Source organism: Cucurbita maxima, unplaced genomic scaffold, assembly GCF_002738345.1.
Source record: "Cucurbita maxima cultivar Rimu unplaced genomic scaffold, Cmax_1.0 Cma_Scf00015, whole genome shotgun sequence".
Taxonomy (NCBI): domain Eukaryota; kingdom Viridiplantae; phylum Streptophyta; class Magnoliopsida; order Cucurbitales; family Cucurbitaceae; genus Cucurbita; species Cucurbita maxima.
Window position 1 is genome coordinate 2,622,042 of NW_019272031.1, and position 19,710 is coordinate 2,641,751.

At 35.2% G+C, this 19,710-nt stretch overlaps 3 protein-coding genes across 3 annotated transcripts; 1 reads left to right on the top strand and 2 right to left on the bottom strand.

Moving 5' to 3' along the window:
• Positions 1 to 551: 551 nt before the first annotated feature.
• Positions 552 to 8,956, bottom strand: LOC111490374 (alpha,alpha-trehalose-phosphate synthase [UDP-forming] 1-like). Its single transcript, XM_023138965.1, has 18 exons — positions 8,730 to 8,956; positions 7,717 to 8,110; positions 7,450 to 7,547; positions 6,968 to 7,356; positions 6,228 to 6,342; positions 5,955 to 6,056; positions 5,034 to 5,184; positions 4,742 to 4,830; positions 4,255 to 4,303; positions 3,655 to 3,755; positions 3,056 to 3,243; positions 2,136 to 2,253; positions 1,880 to 2,056; positions 1,677 to 1,799; positions 1,511 to 1,598; positions 1,301 to 1,431; positions 1,125 to 1,223; positions 552 to 1,036 (listed from the first exon to the last, which is right to left on the bottom strand). The coding sequence occupies exons 2-18, from the start codon at positions 8,087 to 8,089 to the stop codon at positions 656 to 658; spliced, it is 2,772 nt and encodes a 923-aa protein (XP_022994733.1). The 5' UTR covers positions 8,090 to 8,110; positions 8,730 to 8,956; the 3' UTR covers positions 552 to 655.
• Positions 8,957 to 10,047: 1,091 nt separating this feature from the next.
• LOC111490484 lies at positions 10,048 to 11,229 on the top strand. The gene is made up of 2 exons (XM_023139128.1): positions 10,048 to 10,617; positions 10,718 to 11,229. Exons 1-2 carry the CDS (start codon positions 10,156 to 10,158, stop codon positions 10,883 to 10,885), a joined length of 630 nt encoding a protein of 209 aa, XP_022994896.1. The 5' UTR covers positions 10,048 to 10,155; the 3' UTR covers positions 10,886 to 11,229.
• A 1,981-nt stretch (positions 11,230 to 13,210) lies between these two features.
• On the bottom strand, positions 13,211 to 17,872 carry LOC111490424 (integrin-linked protein kinase 1-like). Its single transcript, XM_023139034.1, has 11 exons — positions 17,328 to 17,872; positions 16,187 to 16,261; positions 15,995 to 16,090; positions 15,834 to 15,919; positions 15,386 to 15,506; positions 15,198 to 15,277; positions 15,042 to 15,104; positions 14,842 to 14,948; positions 14,693 to 14,778; positions 14,482 to 14,603; positions 13,211 to 13,673 (listed from the first exon to the last, which is right to left on the bottom strand). The coding sequence occupies exons 1-11, from the start codon at positions 17,661 to 17,663 to the stop codon at positions 13,460 to 13,462; spliced, it is 1,386 nt and encodes a 461-aa protein (XP_022994802.1). The 5' UTR covers positions 17,664 to 17,872; the 3' UTR covers positions 13,211 to 13,459.
• Positions 17,873 to 19,710: the final 1,838 nt, after the last annotated feature.

The window sequence follows — 19,710 nt, forward strand, 5'->3', positions numbered from 1 at the left end:
GCCCAATTAAAAATTAAATTTTAATTTTGGAAATACACTTAAATCTTAAGGTCAAAAGTGTCCATTTAAAAAAATGGTGTATTTTATCTTTTTATTTATTATTATTATTATTAATGCTAGAAGCTTGAATATCATTCTATTTTAACCATTTAAAAATGTAATATGAATAAATTTTAAAAAATAATTAGGAGAAGAGTGTAAAACAATTTAAAAAATTATAAAAAGAATGTAAATATAGACTTATTTTTTTTTAGAAAAATTATAATATTTAATAAGTTACTTTTAAATAAAAGGATTAAAATGAAATAAAAATAATAATATTTGGACGAAAATGGTATTCCCAAATTAGAAATACAAGTTCACGCATAATTCACTAAGTGTGACAAGTAGATGAGTTGTTCTTTTAAGTGTTAATTTTGCAATAAGGTTCAGCTCCTATTTCAATTTTTTTTTTCCACGAAATATTATATATATACATATACACATATATACACACATATACATATACATGTATATATATATAATATATAGTGTGTGAGAGAGAGAACTTGTAGTTGAAGGTTCTGAAATCTGTAAAAAACCAAAGGAAAGGAAACAAAGATGTCACAACTTATTAACTGGCTGCTATTCACTAAAATACACTGTGAATGACCATTCAACTCACACTTGACTCCAAACATTCCGACAACTCCTTCACAAGTTTGACAACGTCATTCGACGAAACAAGAAGATATCTTGCGTTCGATCGCTTCCGCCCCACAGCACACGAGAAGTAATTGTCACCCTTGAGATCAAGAACAGATGAACCCTCATGCAGTGACAATCGATCCTGCACTACAGGCCTCCAAAACACTGCACTCCCATGGCTGTTTGCTCTTCTTTCTATAATGGAAAGGGAGCGTTGTTTCTTCAGGCGTGCCGACTTCGGCGGTGGGGCTCCATTGTTTGGCATCTTCGGCGGAGGTAAAGGATTCGGGACTGTTTGTGGCACTTCAGAAGGAAGGTCGGGCTCGAAAAATGTATACACATCTTCATCCTGAAACATACACACAACACACAAGGATTTATAGACATTTTCATCGTTTACTTGAGTCATGAATCATCAAATATTTGAATGGAATGACCTTGGCTAGGAAGTGCCCAACACAGAGAACATAGTCAATAGGCTTGTTGATGCCTTTGTCACGAACTATTTCTCCCAATATTCGATCAATGGCAGAACCCTGTTCAATAATCGTATCATTCCATATCATCTGTCATTCATTTTTGCAATTCATATTTCAAGATCAATGTCACACACCTTTGTAACACCAACTGCTCGAACCTCGACTGATCGACTGCCTTGGACAACATCAACTGATGCATTTGAGATTGGACCAGTCCATAGATGCTGCAACAAGTCCCTCGCTTGAAGTCTTCCAAACTCAACATCTAGTTCAGTACAAGTCAATTACTAAAATGATTTTAGAGGAAGAAACTGATTAGATTGTCCGTGGTAAATGCTAGATACCTGCATATTTGTAATTCCACACCAGTGAAGTTTCACGGAGCTCGAAATGGGATCTAGGAGTTCTTTCGGTAAAATACTCGAAAACATGCTACCATTCATTAACAGATATAAGAAACCAAAAGGAAGTAAGAAGAGTAACTAAATAATGTAGTATTATTCTTCAGACCTTAACACTCTCAACCCAGTCCATATGTAAATTTTCGGGCATAGTCGTCATCCATTCTCCCTTTGTAGGACGTAAGAACATACCGTTTTCTGCTGCCAGCCACATGTTGTACTGACCAAAATTCTGTAATAAAACATATTCAAGGCCAAAACAAGGATGCAGAAGGGGTAGAAGGCATTATTAATGCAGAAGAACAAGTGTACCTCATCTAGAACACTTCTGTCACTCCCACTAAGGACAACCACTGTCGTATTCCGGTCATCACAAAGCTTCTTCAAGGGCTCTCTCACATCTGGATGTACTTTAAGATCCATGTCTCTAATTTGGCCACATCTTCTTCCGAGGGCATCAACTGCTTCAGTTAAGGTAGCATTGAAACCCTGTGAAATAAGCAATTATGCAGCAAACAGTTATTGCATATTGGCCACTAATATAGTTTTGATCTTACAGGGAATATACCAGAATAACCAATCGATTATGTGATCGCGAATAACTGTTCGCTGCCTCATTAATTGGAAGTAAAGGTGGTATCTGTCTGGTCCTGATCTGAGCTTCAACTACAGTGTCGTTGAGTTCGCTACAGCCAAGAGAACTTCATAATTTATCTAAAACTACAGACAAAAAACTTGAAAGTCAAACATTGCAAGAAAGTGTCATAAACCATTTCCAGAAAACGTGACAAACAGGCAGTTTCCTCCTAACAAAATTATTTCTAGGGATAAATTGCAGAAGAAATAAAGGCTGTTGTTCCGGCATAATGCTGAGATATGACAAATCTGCTAGTATTTGAAATGGACAGATAGTCAACTGATTCATCTTCATATGATGTTACATGCTTGTGTTATGTTTCACACTTCCCCATACAGAAAATCCTAATCATGTTGCGTACATTGCAAACAGGACACAGGAATCGTTATAGAAACACGATAACATGATCTCTTCAAATGAACACGCGAAATGACAGATTGCATTATGCAAATTCCTCATTTGGCAAGTAGAAATGCTAGTGCAACTCGACCTACTGAGACAAGAATGAGTAGAAGCAGAACCGTGTATGAATTTCAAATAGTACTCGTTCAATTTTCTTGGGGCATAGAAGTTAAAACATGATATTATGGACAGAAGTCCAACCAGCAAGAAGCTTATGGCTTTTAGTAGGAAATTCATTTATTAGGTAGCAAAATCTGTATTTGCTTTCATGGGCTGTGGCATCTTGAGGTTAAGAAACAGACGGGCCAGTTCCATGTACAAAAACCCTCAATGAAAGTAGTCATGAAATTAATTAAAGGTTTTGAAAATCAAACCAAGAAAATTCATGAAACAAGATTAAGAATTAAGCTAAATGCAAATTAAGGACAGTCACCCATGCGTATCAATACCTCACAAATGTTGCAGCCCATTCTTGGGATGTGTGAGTTGTAACGTGCATGAAGTTATGAAGGTGTCGCCTTTCTCTTTCATCAGCTTCCATATTCAAAGCATAACCAATTGAAGCAGCAACTTCAGTGATATTCCATGGATTAACTAAAACAGCACCAGCACCTAATGACTGTGCTGCACCAGCAAACTAGAAAAAATATGATCATATTACACCATGGGAAATGTTACCATAAGCTGCTCAGATCTAGTTTATATCCTAAAGCCAAAACATTTGGTGGAACATACGATCCTTGGTTGTAATGTCATTAACTGATATTCGGAAAGAAATGTTAAAATTCCATGGTTTTTATTTTCAATCAACAGTGAACAACTTAATTTATTGCTCACAGTTCCTTCTAAAATCATTGTTGATGAATTCTTTTCAATTAAAAAACGGAAGCATTTGCCCCACTAGTGATAACCTCAGTCATAACAGTAAGAAATTTTTTTGACAAAGGCTTAGAAAGCCCTTAAAATTCTGAAGGGGAAAGAGATTCAAGAACTAACACTGAACTACCAGTTCAGTTTGTAGCAAAAATAAAACTAAAACTTGGATTACCTCACTCAGAATAAGAACACCTTTCTTGGAAGCTTGACAGGCAACAAACTCATAGCTCACAAGATTCATTCCATCTCTTAAAGATGTAACCAGTGCCACATCTGCATAAGAGAAAACAACAGGACAAGGTGAAATCAAAGATGTATAGATAAAACCTACACAGTTTACATAAAACCAGTGCTAACATCTAACTTTATTTGCATTTATAATTCTTGCCACAACATCAGTTTCTGAGGGATCACTTACTGCATGACACAAAAATGCTAGATAAAACAGAGAAATCTCTGGTCAGTTACATGTTTATTAGGCACCTAGGTTGGTACATGAAATAGTTACTAGTGAGGTTAACCATATGGAATTGGTTGGTTATTATGACTTGGAGACGGGAAGAGTAGGCTGAAATAGATAAGAGATACGTTTTTATTGAGCTTCAGGTTCCTCAATTACCAAGGATTATCCAACTGGCCATATTTTCTTTCTATGCAATTTAGAATATCTTTCTTGGTGCCGGGTCGTTCCTATCAATATCACACGTAGGGTTGGATAAATAGGAACATATTAGATAGAGAAACATGAAAATTACGCCATAAAGATAAGTACCAGTGACAGCATATAAAGCACATAACGCAGGGAAGTCAAGTGAACGATCCTGTAAATAAGAAGAAAAAAAAACTTCATTAAGTCTTTGTTTGATCCATCAACGAACCAGTAACCAAATAGCTTCGCAAGAAGCCTAAATTCTAATCATTAAGTTTAAAGGATAGATGTGATCATGTAGCCAATGATATTTGATGCAAAATGATCTTATATTGCATCTGATTTATGTTATCAGCATATCACATGAATTGACATTAGTTGTTCTCCACCATGAACATGAATTTCTGAAAAAAAAAAAAAAGAAAACGACTATCTTCCCTGCTTGAATATTAAAGTCACGAGTTCTGAGACCTTCACCATCACTGATACCATAAATTATGAGTACTTGTATGATGCAACTACCTTGAACATTTCAACTTACAGCCATGGAATTAATACAGTCATTATAAAGATGTACGCATGAAAATAGAAATCAATTGAGAAGACCAACCAGATGATGTATTGGAACTGCAGTAAGGGTGCCAAACCTCCCATTAATACGCCCAACAATCTCATGAACCTGACTTGTTAGCTTTTGATCTGTTAAGCAGAGCATAAGACAAGGTCTTTAAATATTCCATTCCACTTTCTCAAGTTAAAATAATGTATTTGGGAAACTAAAACAAGGAGATATTTTTTCAAGTACTACAAATTTGAAATTTCAATTACAATAAATATCTCCACAACTTGTGACATGAAGTACATAATGTGTGTGTATCACGTTTAAGAGATAATGATCATACACTCGGGAACATCTGTCCTTGTTGGCACAGCAATTTGCAGCAAAACTACTTTATCACGCCACTTTGGATTCTCTTCAAGAAATTTTTCAAAAGCCAGAATCTTTTGGGGTATTCCCTTAATCATATCAAGACGATCAACACCCAACATTACCTGGTGATGTCAGTTGTATCAGAAGAACTGGGAGACCAGAGTTACTCAAGTAATCTTACCAAATAGGATAAAGAGATTGAAGCTTAGAAGATGGACTATAAAATAAAAGATTTAGTTAGTCATGTAGTTTTATGCAAAATGACAAACACTCAGTATCACCACTTTATGATAGAAGCATTGGAAAAACTTGAACATGGAGTCAAAGAAAATATGCAGCGTTCAAGCAGTCTTAGCAGTGACAAACAGTTAGCACCACCACTTTCAAAGCAGTAATAGCATGCCTTACATAATGTCATTGGCAACGCAAACATGGGAAAATCAAAAGCAACCACCATTTTGATGAGTTTATGTGCTATGTGAGTGCATGCTTGAGTGTGTTGGATGAAATTATTCAGTTACACTGCAATAAGTGACGTTTTCCACTCTTTTCATTCAGAAAATAACTGAAACCTTTAAAATGTTTTTGGGACCAATAGTCATAAGAGTTCAGCCACAAACAATGTACTGATCACTTCCAATAATTTTTCTTACAAATGTATGAGAGAGAGATCTAGTACTGTACGATGCAGGAAGCAAAAGTAAGAAGTTGGAAACTACCAACCAGTGATACAAATTACAGAACGGTTGTCCAACATTCATAACATTTCAGGTCTTACGAAGCTAATAAACAAGCTTAATTGAGAACACTTACAAATACTGCAAAAAGACTGAAGTTCTGCAATGATAGGCAAAAGGGAATATTTGAGAGTGGAAGGAAAGGATACAATTACCTTTCGTCCAGCAAATCTTTCTTGAAGTTCTTTAATGTGATCCTGGACTTGAGGAAGTTTAAGAGCTCGAATGAATCGATCAGAATCTATTCCAATAGGAAACTGTAGTTTGAAGACCCAAAAGATGAAAAGACAAGATATTATATTGCAAATGACTGTAGTGAATTCTCAAAGAAGGAAAATATTGAGACAATAGATACTTCCGTTACAAGAATACAATTTTCTGCAAAACGCATGCATTGAAGGAAAAACAAGATAATCAATTGGTCTTACAGCAGCTATGCGAGTCAGTTTTCCTTGATCCTCTACTCCTTCAGGTGTACCCTCCAACCCAAGAATACGGGTGCAGGCACTAACAAAATGCCTGGCATAATCATATGTGTGGAAACTGGAGGAGATTCACGTGTCATTTAGGCCCAGATTTTGAAATAAACGAAACTCACAATAGAAAAGCAAGTTGTGACTAAGCTGACCTTTAAAAAACACAATAAGTTGGAAATCCACATAGTATGAGTAATTCGTGCTAAATTATTACAAGATAATAGAGTAACATAAAGTATAGGAAAGAAAAATGCTTCCTAGCAGACATTTAAAAAAAAGGCACAATATGAAGATGGTAGCAAATGTGAGAACTAGAAGCTGGAAATCCACACAATATGGAGAGCTCCTAAATCAATCATGTTGAGATATTAGTATGATATATTACTAGCAAAATATATACATATATAAACCCATAGAATAATGCATGTTGAAGGGAAAAAATTTACTGCCCAATATATGAACAGACAACGAATTTGTCCCATCCATGCTCAGAAGATCAAAACAAAAATCAGATAAACAAGCTCCATCACTTTTTTCCACTTCCACAACATTTAGAGAAAATGAAAATGTCCTAGAGTTTTTATTTGTAAAAATAAGAAAAGAGGTCCCAATCTTACTGCAGGAAAGATAAGGAAACATTAAAACGATAGCATGAATATCACAAGATAGCACAACACAAATAAACGGCTTACCCAACTAAATCAGCAGCAAGAACAGCTCTCAAAAGCTCTGACCGAGATGGTAGAGTTCTATGTATTTCTGACGATGGAAATGGGGTGTGAAGGAACCAACCAACTTTCATCTTACGATTATGCTCTTTGAGACATTTTGGGAGAAACATCAAATGATAATCATGACACCAAACAACATCTCCCTCTTCATAATGTTTGTTTACAACATCAGCAAACATTTTGTTTGCCTTCTTATATGCATCAAACTGTGACTGAAAACTCCGTGTTGTTGCAAGGCGGTCTTCTTGTGGAAGACCAAGATAATGAAATAGAGGCCACAAGATGTTGTTACAGTAGCCATTGTAATACTGATGAACAATCTCTTCATCAAGAAAGACCGGTATGCATTTCTACAATCCGAAACTTAATAAGCATAGCCATTACTTATCAATGTAGCATTAATGATCAAGTTTGAGAGATGCGAGAGTCACCGTAGAATATACCTTTTCAGCTAATGCTTTCTCTAGGGCTCTCTGTCCGACTTCGTCAGGTACGTTCACACCAGCCCAACCAATCCATCTTGCCTCAAACTCCTTTAGTCCTTGAAAAGGAAAAAAAAGACTTTACCTTCAGTTAAGATATCAAGTTCTTAACATAATGAAGTAAAATTAGACAAATGAATAAAGAAAAATAGATCTCTGGAATCACTACTTTTTAACATTAATATGGAACTTAAGCCAAAACACTTGCTAATACAGGGCATAACATACCTAAAAGTGCACTGACTAAACCACCAACGCTAATTTCAAGATGCCATGTCTCCTTCCCTTTCCTGACAGCAGACACAGGCAATCTGTTTGCTACAACTAGAAGGCGCTGTTTAGAAGTCCTCCCTTCTAGCCTTTGAAACCCATCAATGATGTCTTTTACCACTGACACCCCTTCTAAGATATCTTCCTCGTTAAATGACCCACAACTATCACCAGAAAAAGAGAACAGATCATAACTGTTGAATTCTCCCAGACTGTGAGCTTCTTCATTGAGAGAAGACCGGTTTGATCTCCTGAGCTCTCTCTCCCTAAGAAGCCTTTCCAATCTGGTTCTAGGAGTAGGAGGACTGTTGTTATGGTTGTTTGACAGCATTGATCAATCAATACACAAGTTCTGTGAACATAAATGAAAGAACAGGTAACTTCGATTATTTAATTTCAATACTAATGATCTAACAAGCACTGAAAGAAACAACTACCATGGCAATTTTCTCATGATTCTCAACTTTTTTTTTCCAACAATCAAGAATCCTTACACCTCATGCAAGAACATCAAATGCATATGCATACAACATGACAGTAGAAAATTGACAGAAAACCATAGTAATAGCCGAGCTACATATACTGTTCTACTTCAAATTCCAAAACTCCAAGTCATTGGAGATTCGATTCATATAGACCACAATCCCATATGATAAGCCAAACAGAACAACAGAAATGCAGCAAGAATCTTCAGAAACAACCTCATGAATCAAGATAGTCATAAAAAAATTTAATTCCAATCAGTAATTAGAACATGCAGAGAACAAAATTCAAGAATGCAGTCTCGAAAATCAAAAAAATAAAAAATAAATAACCCATCTCTCCAAACCCCCCCCCCCCAAAAAAAAAAAAAAAAGAGTAGGCGNCCCCCCCCCCCAAAAAAAAAAAAAACAGAGTAGGCGCGGCAGAAGCAGAGTGATCAACAGAAAACAAAAAGAAAGAAATGCAAGAAAGGGGAAAGGAGTTGTAACCGAGTTTAGAAATGCAGATCGTGTAGTGAAGCAAAAGAGCGAGGAGAGAATCGGGGAAATGGAGATTGAGATTGAAGATGAGGAGGGAAGGAGGGGATGATCAAATGATGAAAGAAGGGATTATGAGGGAATTAGAAATGGAGCGTTTCGCCATTGTAATGCGAAATTGAATGGAAGAAAAGGCGAAAGGGGATATGAAGAATTGGAGGGACTCGACAGTCGCCCAGAGGGTGTTGTTATAAACCTTTCCCCCATGCACGCCACACCTATTTATACCATTCACCACCGTTATTTCCCACATCCTCTCTTACCCAATGCTTATGAGCCACCATATAACATTATTATTATTTTTTTTATATTACTTTCAAATGTTTTATTTTAAAAAATATATTTAAAAATAAAAATATCTCTATTTTGTTTTAATTTTAAAAATACCTTCCAATTTTTAAAACTTAATTTTTTTTTAAAAATTTAAAAAACTTTTTAAATTAAATTTATAAATTATGTTTATCGTACAAAAAAAACATTAAAAAAATTTAACCAAGGTTAATACTACTTTTAAAATTTAATGGTTTTTTTTTTAATATTTATTTGTTGGGTAAGTTCAAAATTCAAAAACGAGCTATTTTCGCCTCGATTACATTTGTTTTGAATAGTCCTTGTACTCGTTTATTTTTATATTAGGAAATAAATTTATGACTAATTTTTACTTCAAATATCTCATTATAATATTTATTTTAAATATAATATGGGAAGGACACAACGTTATTTATTTTATCGATAAAATCATATGATCCTCCCTCACATTATACAACCCTCATTTTAGTATATAATTTATTTATCTATTTTCCTATTTAATTTAATTTATCCAGTGTTTTTCATTAAAATAATAATTAGATACTTTCGCCGATTATTTTTATTTTGAAAATTATTTTAAAAAATACTTTCAAATTTTAAATTTTTTTTTAAAAAAAAATATAAAATATCTCCTAGAATCAAATATAAAATATTTATAACAATTAGTAACTAACCTCAATTAAAAAAAAATTAAATATTCTTAATTTTTAAAAAAATCTAATTATAATCTAATTATATATATAAAAAAAAAATCTTTTGTAGAATTTCCGAATATATTCTATAGAATTGTAGGAGTTTAAAATGAAAAAAAAAAAGTGAATAAAATCTTGGAATAATTTAGAAGTTTGAAAATTAAAAAAAGTGAATAAAGAATAATTTTTTTAAAAATAAATGTGATAAAATATTAAAGAAAAAGTAGAAATATTTAAAAAAAGAAAAAGTTATTCCTCCGGCCCACAAAAGCCCATTATTCATTAACCCAACGGCCCGCCGGATAAAACCCAGCCTTTTACTAAAGGTTTTCTCGTCACCGTCGCATAGTCGACCGATCAGTTAGCCGGCGGTGAAAATGGCGTCTCGTCTGGTGACTCTGTTCTTCCTCCTCATTCTCATCGCCTCACTGCCTGTCCTCTCCCTCTCTTTCTCCCAATTCAAATCCCTATTTTCGCTCGCGCATTCTCTGATGTCTCGCGTCGCCAATCTCCGTGCCTCCCGCGGCGACTTCTCCGGCTCGCAACGGGCCAGGGTCATCGCTAACAAGCTCGAACGAGGCTTCGGAGGACTCGGTTTCTTAGCCTCAATGTGGTCGCTAGCTTGGGACTACGCCAAGAACTACGCATGGAGAGATCTCGCCTTTTCGGAACTCTACGACGCCGTTCCCGACATGAACGAATTGCTTAGGGCGTTGGCTGAGTTAACCGGGTTGGAATCGGACACGGCGAGGGCAAGGTGGGTGTCGCGGAATTACCAATCTCTCTTCAGATTATGCAATTCGATCTTGCAGAGGCTTCTCAAAGTGTTTTGGAAATCGGTAAGTGGATTGAATGGGTCATTTTTTGTTTGCTCGTAAGGTGTTTGTTAAAATGCCTGAATGAAAAATGGTTCAATCTGTTTGTTTTGGGGATGGGCAGGGGGCTTGGAGGGATGTGGTGGAGACAATTCGAATGGAGGTGATGGATGGTGGATTGCTGAAGGACTGTTTGGAGCTGGGAAGTGGCGATTTGAGAGGAATGATTCAGATTTTGAAGGATTTGGCTTTGAATTTTCATTCCTCCTTTGGGCGCAGGAATGAACTGTGAGAATCAAGAATTATAGCAACTTTGGGATTGTTTTCATGTCCTATGTTGGTTGTTGTTGTTTTTTTTTTACACACTTTGTATATTACCCATAAGTCATAGTTCATTACTCAACTCCATTAGGTTGATGATTTGGACACATTAGTTTTCTTTATTGAATTTACGAGTAAGACGCAAAACACACATGATCTGGACACACATTGGTTTGGTTTTTAGACTTACAATAAATTATTGAACTTTCCAAGAAGATGGATATAGACAACCTTTGATATCTAGAATTAGCCGGCCTTTGATGTATCTGAAAACTCGAAGAGCGACTTCTTGGTTCATGCATAAATGATCCTGATCAGAAGGGTGAATGTGTTAAAATCAACCTTTTCGAAGCTGGATTTGGTTGAATATCCTGATCAAAATGGTGAACGTGTTAAATCAAAAAAATCTGAAGAAATGAATTATAAGTATTTGAAAATTGAAAATATATAACCGGGCGTAATAGTTCATTTTTTATATTTAAGAACACCAAAATTGATTTTATTGCAAATCTTAAAATTAATATAAAATAGATCAAATATATCTTAAATTAAATGAAAAAATTCTAACCTAAAATATATATATTTAGGACTAATTTTATATCTTAAAGAAAATTTCATCTTGAAAAAATTCTAACTATAAAATATATTCTTTACAACTAATTTTATATCTAACTGATTACCACCTATAAAATAATATATTCCCAACTAATTTTATATCTTAAATGTAAATTTCATCCTAAAAAGTTCGAAAATAATCTTAAAACAAATTTCTCGCGATGTGGGACCGCCACCAAATCCATTCCCTTCGAGGTCAACGTCTTTATTGGCACACCGCCTCCTGTCTACCCCCTTCGAGCAACAGCAAGAAGGCTGACACATCGTTCGGTGTCTGGCTCTGATACCATTTGTAACGGCCTGGATCCACTGCTAGCAGCTATTGTTCTTTTCGAGCTTTCTCTTTTGGGAGAAAGTTTTCACACCCGATGTTTTGTTTTCCTCCCAACCAATGTGAGACATCACATTCTAAATGGTCTTCTAAAACTCGTAAAGGATTGAACGACAACTAGGTTTAAATTTCAAGAACTAAAATGTCGACATGCTTTCTAAAATCTCATACTAATGGAAACAGAGAACTTTCTAAGTTTATTTTTGAGTTAAAAGTTATTATTATGAAATTTGATATAAGATATAAAAATATTTGTAGAATTTGTGAACATTAATAGGATCTTACTTTCGATTCTACTCCTGTTTTTCATTCTTGGCATGATATCAGAGCACTTCGAGATGAATGCTCTAGCAATTTTTCAAATACAAAAATCGATAGCAATGATGTCACAGGGAAACATGACACTGTTAGCATATTTCACCAAGCTCAAAACACTCTGAGATGAATTGGAAGCGCACCACACACCACCTGTAATCAATGCCAAATACATGTTGATCAACGGGAAGAAGACAAGTTGATGCAACTACTCATGGGGCTCAATGAGTCTTATAAAACGGTGAGATCTAACATATTGATGATGACTCCATATCTAATGTGAGGCAAGTCTACTCATTACTTGTACAAGAAGAGATGCAACGTCAGGTAACTTCTGAACCTATGGAGAATTTCTCAATTGCAGCAACAGTGATAACATATTCAAAATTCACTAAGGACAAATCAGGGGAACATTGCGATAGAACTGGTCATACAATTTATGAGTGTCGGATCCTTAAGTTTTACTGTAAATTTTGTGACAAAAGAGAACATACAGAGGATCAATGTCGATAGAAAAATAATTTTGGCAAGGCAGTACAAGTCAATCAAGGCAGCAATCATGGATATCGATTATCTGCAAATATGGTTGATGCTTCTCAGTTGAATACAAAAGAACAATCACCTCATTTTATTCTAAATTTTTATGCTAAGCAATTACAACAAATAGCACCAGCCTTATTTGCACTCAATCATCGTACTTCTGGTAATTCTGACCGTTACATCAATGCTACATATTTGTTTCCTGCATTATTTATTAATTCTGCTACTTCTAATTCATGGATTCTTGATAGTAGAGCTACGAATCATATAACATCCAAAGGTTCTGCTATGACTGAACCAAATACCCTAATGAAGGGACAACACATGTCACAGACAATATTTCCTTTAACCCTTAAATTAAACGTTGTGGACCAAGATCTTGTATCCTATTTAAACGTTATGAACGAAGATCGTACTTTCGATTATTTTTAAAAGCTAGTTGGTAGCTTGTAACCTATTTAGACGTTCTCAGCTTTAATGAATATTGTACTTCCAATTCCAATTCTGTTTCTCATTTTTAACCGTTATAAACACAAATTGGATTGAAAAGTACGAATCAGCCAATGTACAATATGAATTCTCGACCCATAAACTTTGAGAGGTTGAGAGAATTGAATGAGTAAAAGGGATTATTGCAAACAAGCAATAGGTTATTTTGGGTTGCAAACAAATCTGGCACTAAACTGAACAAAATAAGGGAAATTTAGCTACAAAACCAAGACGGGGAAGAACATTGGAGGTGGTTCATATGCTGCTTGCAGATCTCGATGAGAGGCTCCGGCTGCTTGAGAGATGGCCTCTTCTTATCTTGTCCTCTGCGTTCTGGAAGCATCTCAGCGTTGGAAGCTTCCAACGCCTTCTGTGGCTAAGACTGTGATGAATGGTTTCAAGCCTTGAGATTATCAGCCTAAAATTTGGTCTCTTTGATGGCTTCTCATGCCAGCAATCTTCAATCAACCTGAATGCAAATGTCATTTAACATAAGATCGAGGCGAGACGAGATGAGAAGGGAAAGTTTTCTTCAATAGACACCTTTGTACGACTGACTGCGACATCGCAAGTAAAAACAATAACACATGCATAGTTTTTTTAGACTTTAGGTTAGTATAGGGTGTTTTTTTTTTCTTTTAAATGTGTTAGTATTTTCGTTATGTTGCTTTAAAGCTGTTTTTAAACATGCAAGTCCGAGACAATGACTTAGGATGAAGTTCTAAATGTTTATTTCCGCATAAGAGAGTATGTTACGTAGCGACTTTAGGTTAGTAGAAATCTAGGGTTGTTGCAAATGGTATCAGAGCCAGACACCAGGCGATGTGCCAGCGAGGAGACTAAGCCTCAGAGGAGGGTGGACATGAGGATGTGTGTCAGCAAAGACGCTGGGCCCTGAAGGGGGTGGAAACGAGGCGGTGTGCCAATAAGAACACTAGTCCTGAAGGGGGTGGACATGAGACGGTGTGCTAGCAAGAACACTACATCCTGAAGAGGGGTGGATTGGGGGGTCCCACATCGACTGGAGAAGGGAACGAGTGCTAGTGAGGATGCTAGGCCTCGAAGGGGGATGAATAGTGAAATCCCATGTCGGTTGGGAAGGAGAACGAAACATTCTTTATAAGGGTGTGAAAACCTCTCTAGTAGACGCATTTTAAAAACCTTAAGGAAAAGCCTAAAAGAGAGCTTAAAGAGAACAATATCTACTAGCGGTGAGCTTGGGTTGTTAGACATTATCCATACTCCGTGTCACAACGTTTAAGAACACAGTGGCTTACTCTTTGATTCCATGCGCGTAGCATTTAGCTGGAGCTTTGAAAGCTGGGCGTACACCGCCTGCATACTCTTTAAGAATAGCATTTTCTTTCTTGTTTGAAAATGGCGGTTGGCCTTCGATCATCTACATCATAATAGCGCAGCATCTCATTCATTAATATCAAACTCAAGTTAAGACATCCACAAGTTGATATCAATCTAAAGAGTCCAAACCTCTTGTAGTATTAAAGCAAAGGAGAAGACATCCACTTTAGTATCATATCCATTGTTCTTGAAAACCTCTGGAGCCACATATCGGCCTGTCAAACAAGAACCAATTCAGCATTTGCTACGGTAAAAGAAAGAGAGCTGGGAAATCTCACATGAAGTGTCTTGACAAGTCAGTGGCTTATCCTCCTTGACTGTGAGCAGCTTGCTAACTCCAAAGTCTGCAACTTTCAGGCTCCCAGTGTCATCTCGCAATATATTTCTACAATCACACAACAAAAAACAGAGAAGCCAAGCCAAATTTAGGAAGTTTCAAGGAATTAAAGGAGTTGATCAGAGCGGAATCAGCTCTTACGATGGCTCGAGATCACGGTGGATGATTGGTGCGGGTTTATTTTCGTGCAAATAGTTCATTCCCCTGAACAGATTTTCAGTAAACAAACAAACAGGTCATTTCCCACAGAAATTAAACATAACAAGAACAGATGAACAATTATAATGAGGTGAAAACCTTGCAATATCAAGAGCAAATTTCACAGCTACAATTGGTTTTAAAGCTCCTTTTTTCTGTAAAAATTGGCAAAGATCTCCCTGCAGCCCAAATTCAATAAAATTTAAGGAAATGGGGATTGAATTCATATGAAGTTTCTCGTTTTCAAAAATGAATTGGATAAATATTCAAAACGAGAAGCGAAGAACCTTAGGCAAATATTCGGTAACAATCATCATGGGACTACTTTGAGTGACAGCACCGAGAAATTGAACGACGTTCGGATGCCGAATCTTCTGAAGCAATGCAAGCTCGTCTCTGAAAGCATTCCTGAGTTCCCATGGGAGAAAAGTTAAGTTATGGTTGAATTTGTTGAACACGAGTATTCGTTTGAACCACTCGCGCTCTTTATTAAGACTAATAAAAAAGAGATTACAAGAGACACGGTAGAAACTACTACACTCTCTATGCTTTGGATTTCTTTTGAGATAGAAAATCTAGGTAGGGTGGAGGGTATTTATAGTAGAGACTAAACAATCTAATCCTAAAATAAATATACAATGGACTCGTATAATTATTGAGTTTTAACCCTATTATGATAGTGATGATATTTTAACAGAACTAAGTTCTAGTTCGTTTAGAACGTAAGACACTTACACTTTATCCTCATCAGAAATCACATCCTCGGGGAGTTCTTTGACTGCAACTCGGATTCCGCGCCACGATGCTAAATGGAAGGTTCCCTGGAAGGGGTTTGTAGATTAAGAAGTGTAATAAGAAAATAAGAAGAGCAGAAAGAAGAAAAGTATTGAACCAACCTTGGTTAAGTTGACACTGTTTGTGAAGTCAAATTCTTTAGGATCAATTTCATATTCGGGGACTTCACGAGCATGCTTGACGAGCATGGGAGCTTTCTGAAATTTGCAGCATTATCAACAAAAGAAAGGCATGATGAATGAACATAATCTGGAATTTGGGGAAAATGAAGAGTCCAAGAACATTGGAAGTACCAGATGTTTTGCGCCGCTTTTTTCCAACAATTTGATAACTTCGTGGTTTTTGTAGAATATAGCATCTGCGAGAGGCTGTAATTCCAAACTTAGATTATCACAAATTGGTGAAAAAATTGTAATTTTACCATTCAAATGATTCTTAAATCTCTCAAAATTATGCTTTTTAATCAACTATTCTCTATCTTTTTTAAGAAATCATATGAATTCTTAGATGAATTTTTTTCTTTAAAAAATTAGCGTGTTTTTTAAAAAAAAAAAAAAATCAAATAGATAATAAAACAAAGAAAACTAAGAGGTAAAAGTAATATATTTCTTGGTTTAATTTTTGAAAATAAAAAATAACAAACTAAGTTCTTGTTTCATAATTATTTATTTTTATTTTTTTGTCTTAAAAAAAAGACTAAATATTACTTCCATTTACCTATTTCCTTAATTAGAAATTTACAAAGTATTTTGTAAAAAAAAAAAAAAAAAAAAAAAAAAAAAAAAAAAAAAAAAAAAAAAAAAAAAAAAAAAAATTAAAAGAAACATTAACACCTTTCACCTTTAAAAAAATTTAAAAATTCTTACCATCAATATATAAACAAAAATAGTAAACACGTCATAGATTATCTCCATATTATAAGTATTTTTTAAATATAGTATTAATAACTGCTCAATTTTTAAAAAAACTAAAAAAATTAATCAATAGGGTATTTTTAATATAAAATATTAACAATTTTATATTAAAAAAAATTAAGTGAAAGGGCTGTTAAGATTTTTTTTAGTTTATGAATCTTTAAAATTTTTAAAAGTTTATAGATATTTTTTTTTAAAAGATAAGTCTTAAAATTTGAGGGAATTTTTTATTAATTTAGAAAAAAAAAAAACTATTATAATATTTTTTAAAAAAATAAATTTGGTTGACGGTTGACCTTCTACGGCTACATATTTTTTATTGATCATTCAGATCAAAAGCAACTGCTAATCCAATCCAAACCATCCATTTTTTTTTTCCTCCAGAAGCCAATATTTTAATTTAATAAAACATATTTCCTACACTGACCAAAAATAAAAATATTTTTTTAAAATAAACTAAATTAAAAAAGAAAGTAAACGGAAGCAAAAAAAAAAAAACAGATAGGAGCAAGCAAATTACCGTACTACCCCAGCAGTCTTTTGGGTCAATCTCCGCTCCTCGCCGGAGCAACAAATCGACGATCTCCGTGCAACCTTGACAAGCAGCAATATGAAGCGCCGTCCGATTATCAGCATCGTGAAAATTAACATCAACTCCAGAATCTATAAGCTCCTTAATCGCTTCCAAATCGCCTTCATTTGCCGAATACATCAATCTCACTCCCGGATGGATCTCCTCCCCGTCCTCCGTCGCCTCTGTCGCCTCCGCCGCCTCCTCCGCCTGCCTCTCCGGTGCCATCGACGACTGCTTCCCTAGCAGAAACCTCACTCCGTTGTTACTCGTATTCGTCTCCATTTCAACACACAGAACTAGTTTCTAAAACCCTAACACAACCAGCCGCCGATGAATCTCCGGCGAAGATTCCACAAAATTGGGAAATGACTTGAACAATTACGATTTCGCCGCTAGGTTTCCGACTCGAATGAACTCGAAATTTCACGAACCAAATCGCCGTGCAAGCAAAAATGGAGAACTCGTTTCGTTTCTAACTTCCAAATTTCAGAAGCATTTCAGGCTGTGAAGTTTTCGATTTATAGCGCGTGGAAGAACCTGTTTTCCGTCGGTAAAGTGCATGTTAGCAATTATGTTACTGAATTTTCTAAAATGTACTTCCCGTTAACTTCGCCGTCTCTACTTGACGGAATCTGTTTTTCCACTATAGCGCGTGGATGACGACGAACTCGTGCTTATTCGCAGATGGGTACTTATCGCCTGTGACATACTCAGAATATAAATGGAATCTTAACCGTTGGCTTAGTCGACTTTTCTTCCGTTGAATATTATTAATGGCTTGAATTTGATGTTGCTTTGTATCTTGATGAAAACGAGATTACCGATGCTATGTGAATACGACGTCGTATGATAGTCGGTACCCGATACAAACAAGCTTGCTATGACGTGGGACCCCTGGCTGACGTGGCTTCTTAAGAAAATAAATATAATATTACATGACCCAAACATTCCAACATTATGATAAAAAAAAAAATGAATGAAATATGATAACGGAATAAATTACTCATTTTAGCATATGGTTTAATGTTGATGTAATATGTTGGAATAAAAAGTCCTTCTCAATCCCATTTCTAAGTCAAAATTTAAGGATTGACACCTAAATTAGAAAATACTACTTTTAAATAAATTTCAGACCCGTGCAATAAACTAAGACCATATCCGAATGAGAGCAATCTTAATAATAGGATGACGTCATTACCTATACCAATAAGGTGCATCTTTCTTTTCAGCAGCTTAGTTATAAAAACTCTATAATTAACTGTATTTTGCTCAAAAAAATTATATGTTGAGTGAAGACAAAACGTGCGGGAATGACTCATGTTAGTACGTGAAATATAGCTTTCACTTTTAGAAGCAAGGAGTAAGTAACCTGACCATGTTATAGGGGACCGGGAAATGGGAAATTGTCCTTATCCAAATTGAATATGATTACGATGACGATTATTATTATTTTTATTATTATCCAATTGGGAGAGGGAGGAAGAATGTGAGTTTTATTAAGGGATAAGGATTTGAATATGGGGAATGAATTTGTTTGTAATAATTGGCAAGTTGTGAGGGGTAGATGGGAATTCACATGATTTTTGGCCGCCTTTTATCCATACGACTCCATTCATTCAATTTCAAACCAACTTGAATTTACATTTATGCCCTTTATTTTATTTATAATATTATATTTACCCACCTACCCATCACATTTTTCGATCTTATTATATAATAATTAAAACATTTTCATATGTATATATTTATTTATTTATTTATTTGAATTTTATTTTTTTCCTACCATTTTTAAAAATAAAATTTTAAATTTACGAAACGTCATTTTTTTAATATATATATATATATATATATATATATATATATATATTATAAGATGTCCGATCAAATTGTTTAATTAAATTTGGACATTTGAAAGTATTGAAATGGAAAGGAGAAAATCTTCGTTGTTTTTTTCTGTTGCAGAAAAGAGATTCCTTCCCCTGCTCTCTAAAATGATGAATATGCAATTCGCGCGGCTATCGATTCGATGTATCCTCTTACTCTCAATCGGGCTGTCTTCCCAAGTTTCGTTGGTGTTGTCTGCTGGTCTTGTTGTGCCTTTAGATGACCATCTCCAGTCTCTCGGCCGGTGAGGTATCCACTTTCGAGTCGTTGCTCTGCTGCGTCTAGTCTGACCTCTAGATATGTTTAGAAAGCAAGGAGTGTGACAACGTACATGCTTCCCTTTATTCCGTAAGGCCTTTTCATTAGTTATAAAGTTTAGTGGATCGAGTATTAAAAAAAAAAAAAAAAACTTGAAGAAGTCTGTACTTCCTCGATTGAAGTAAGT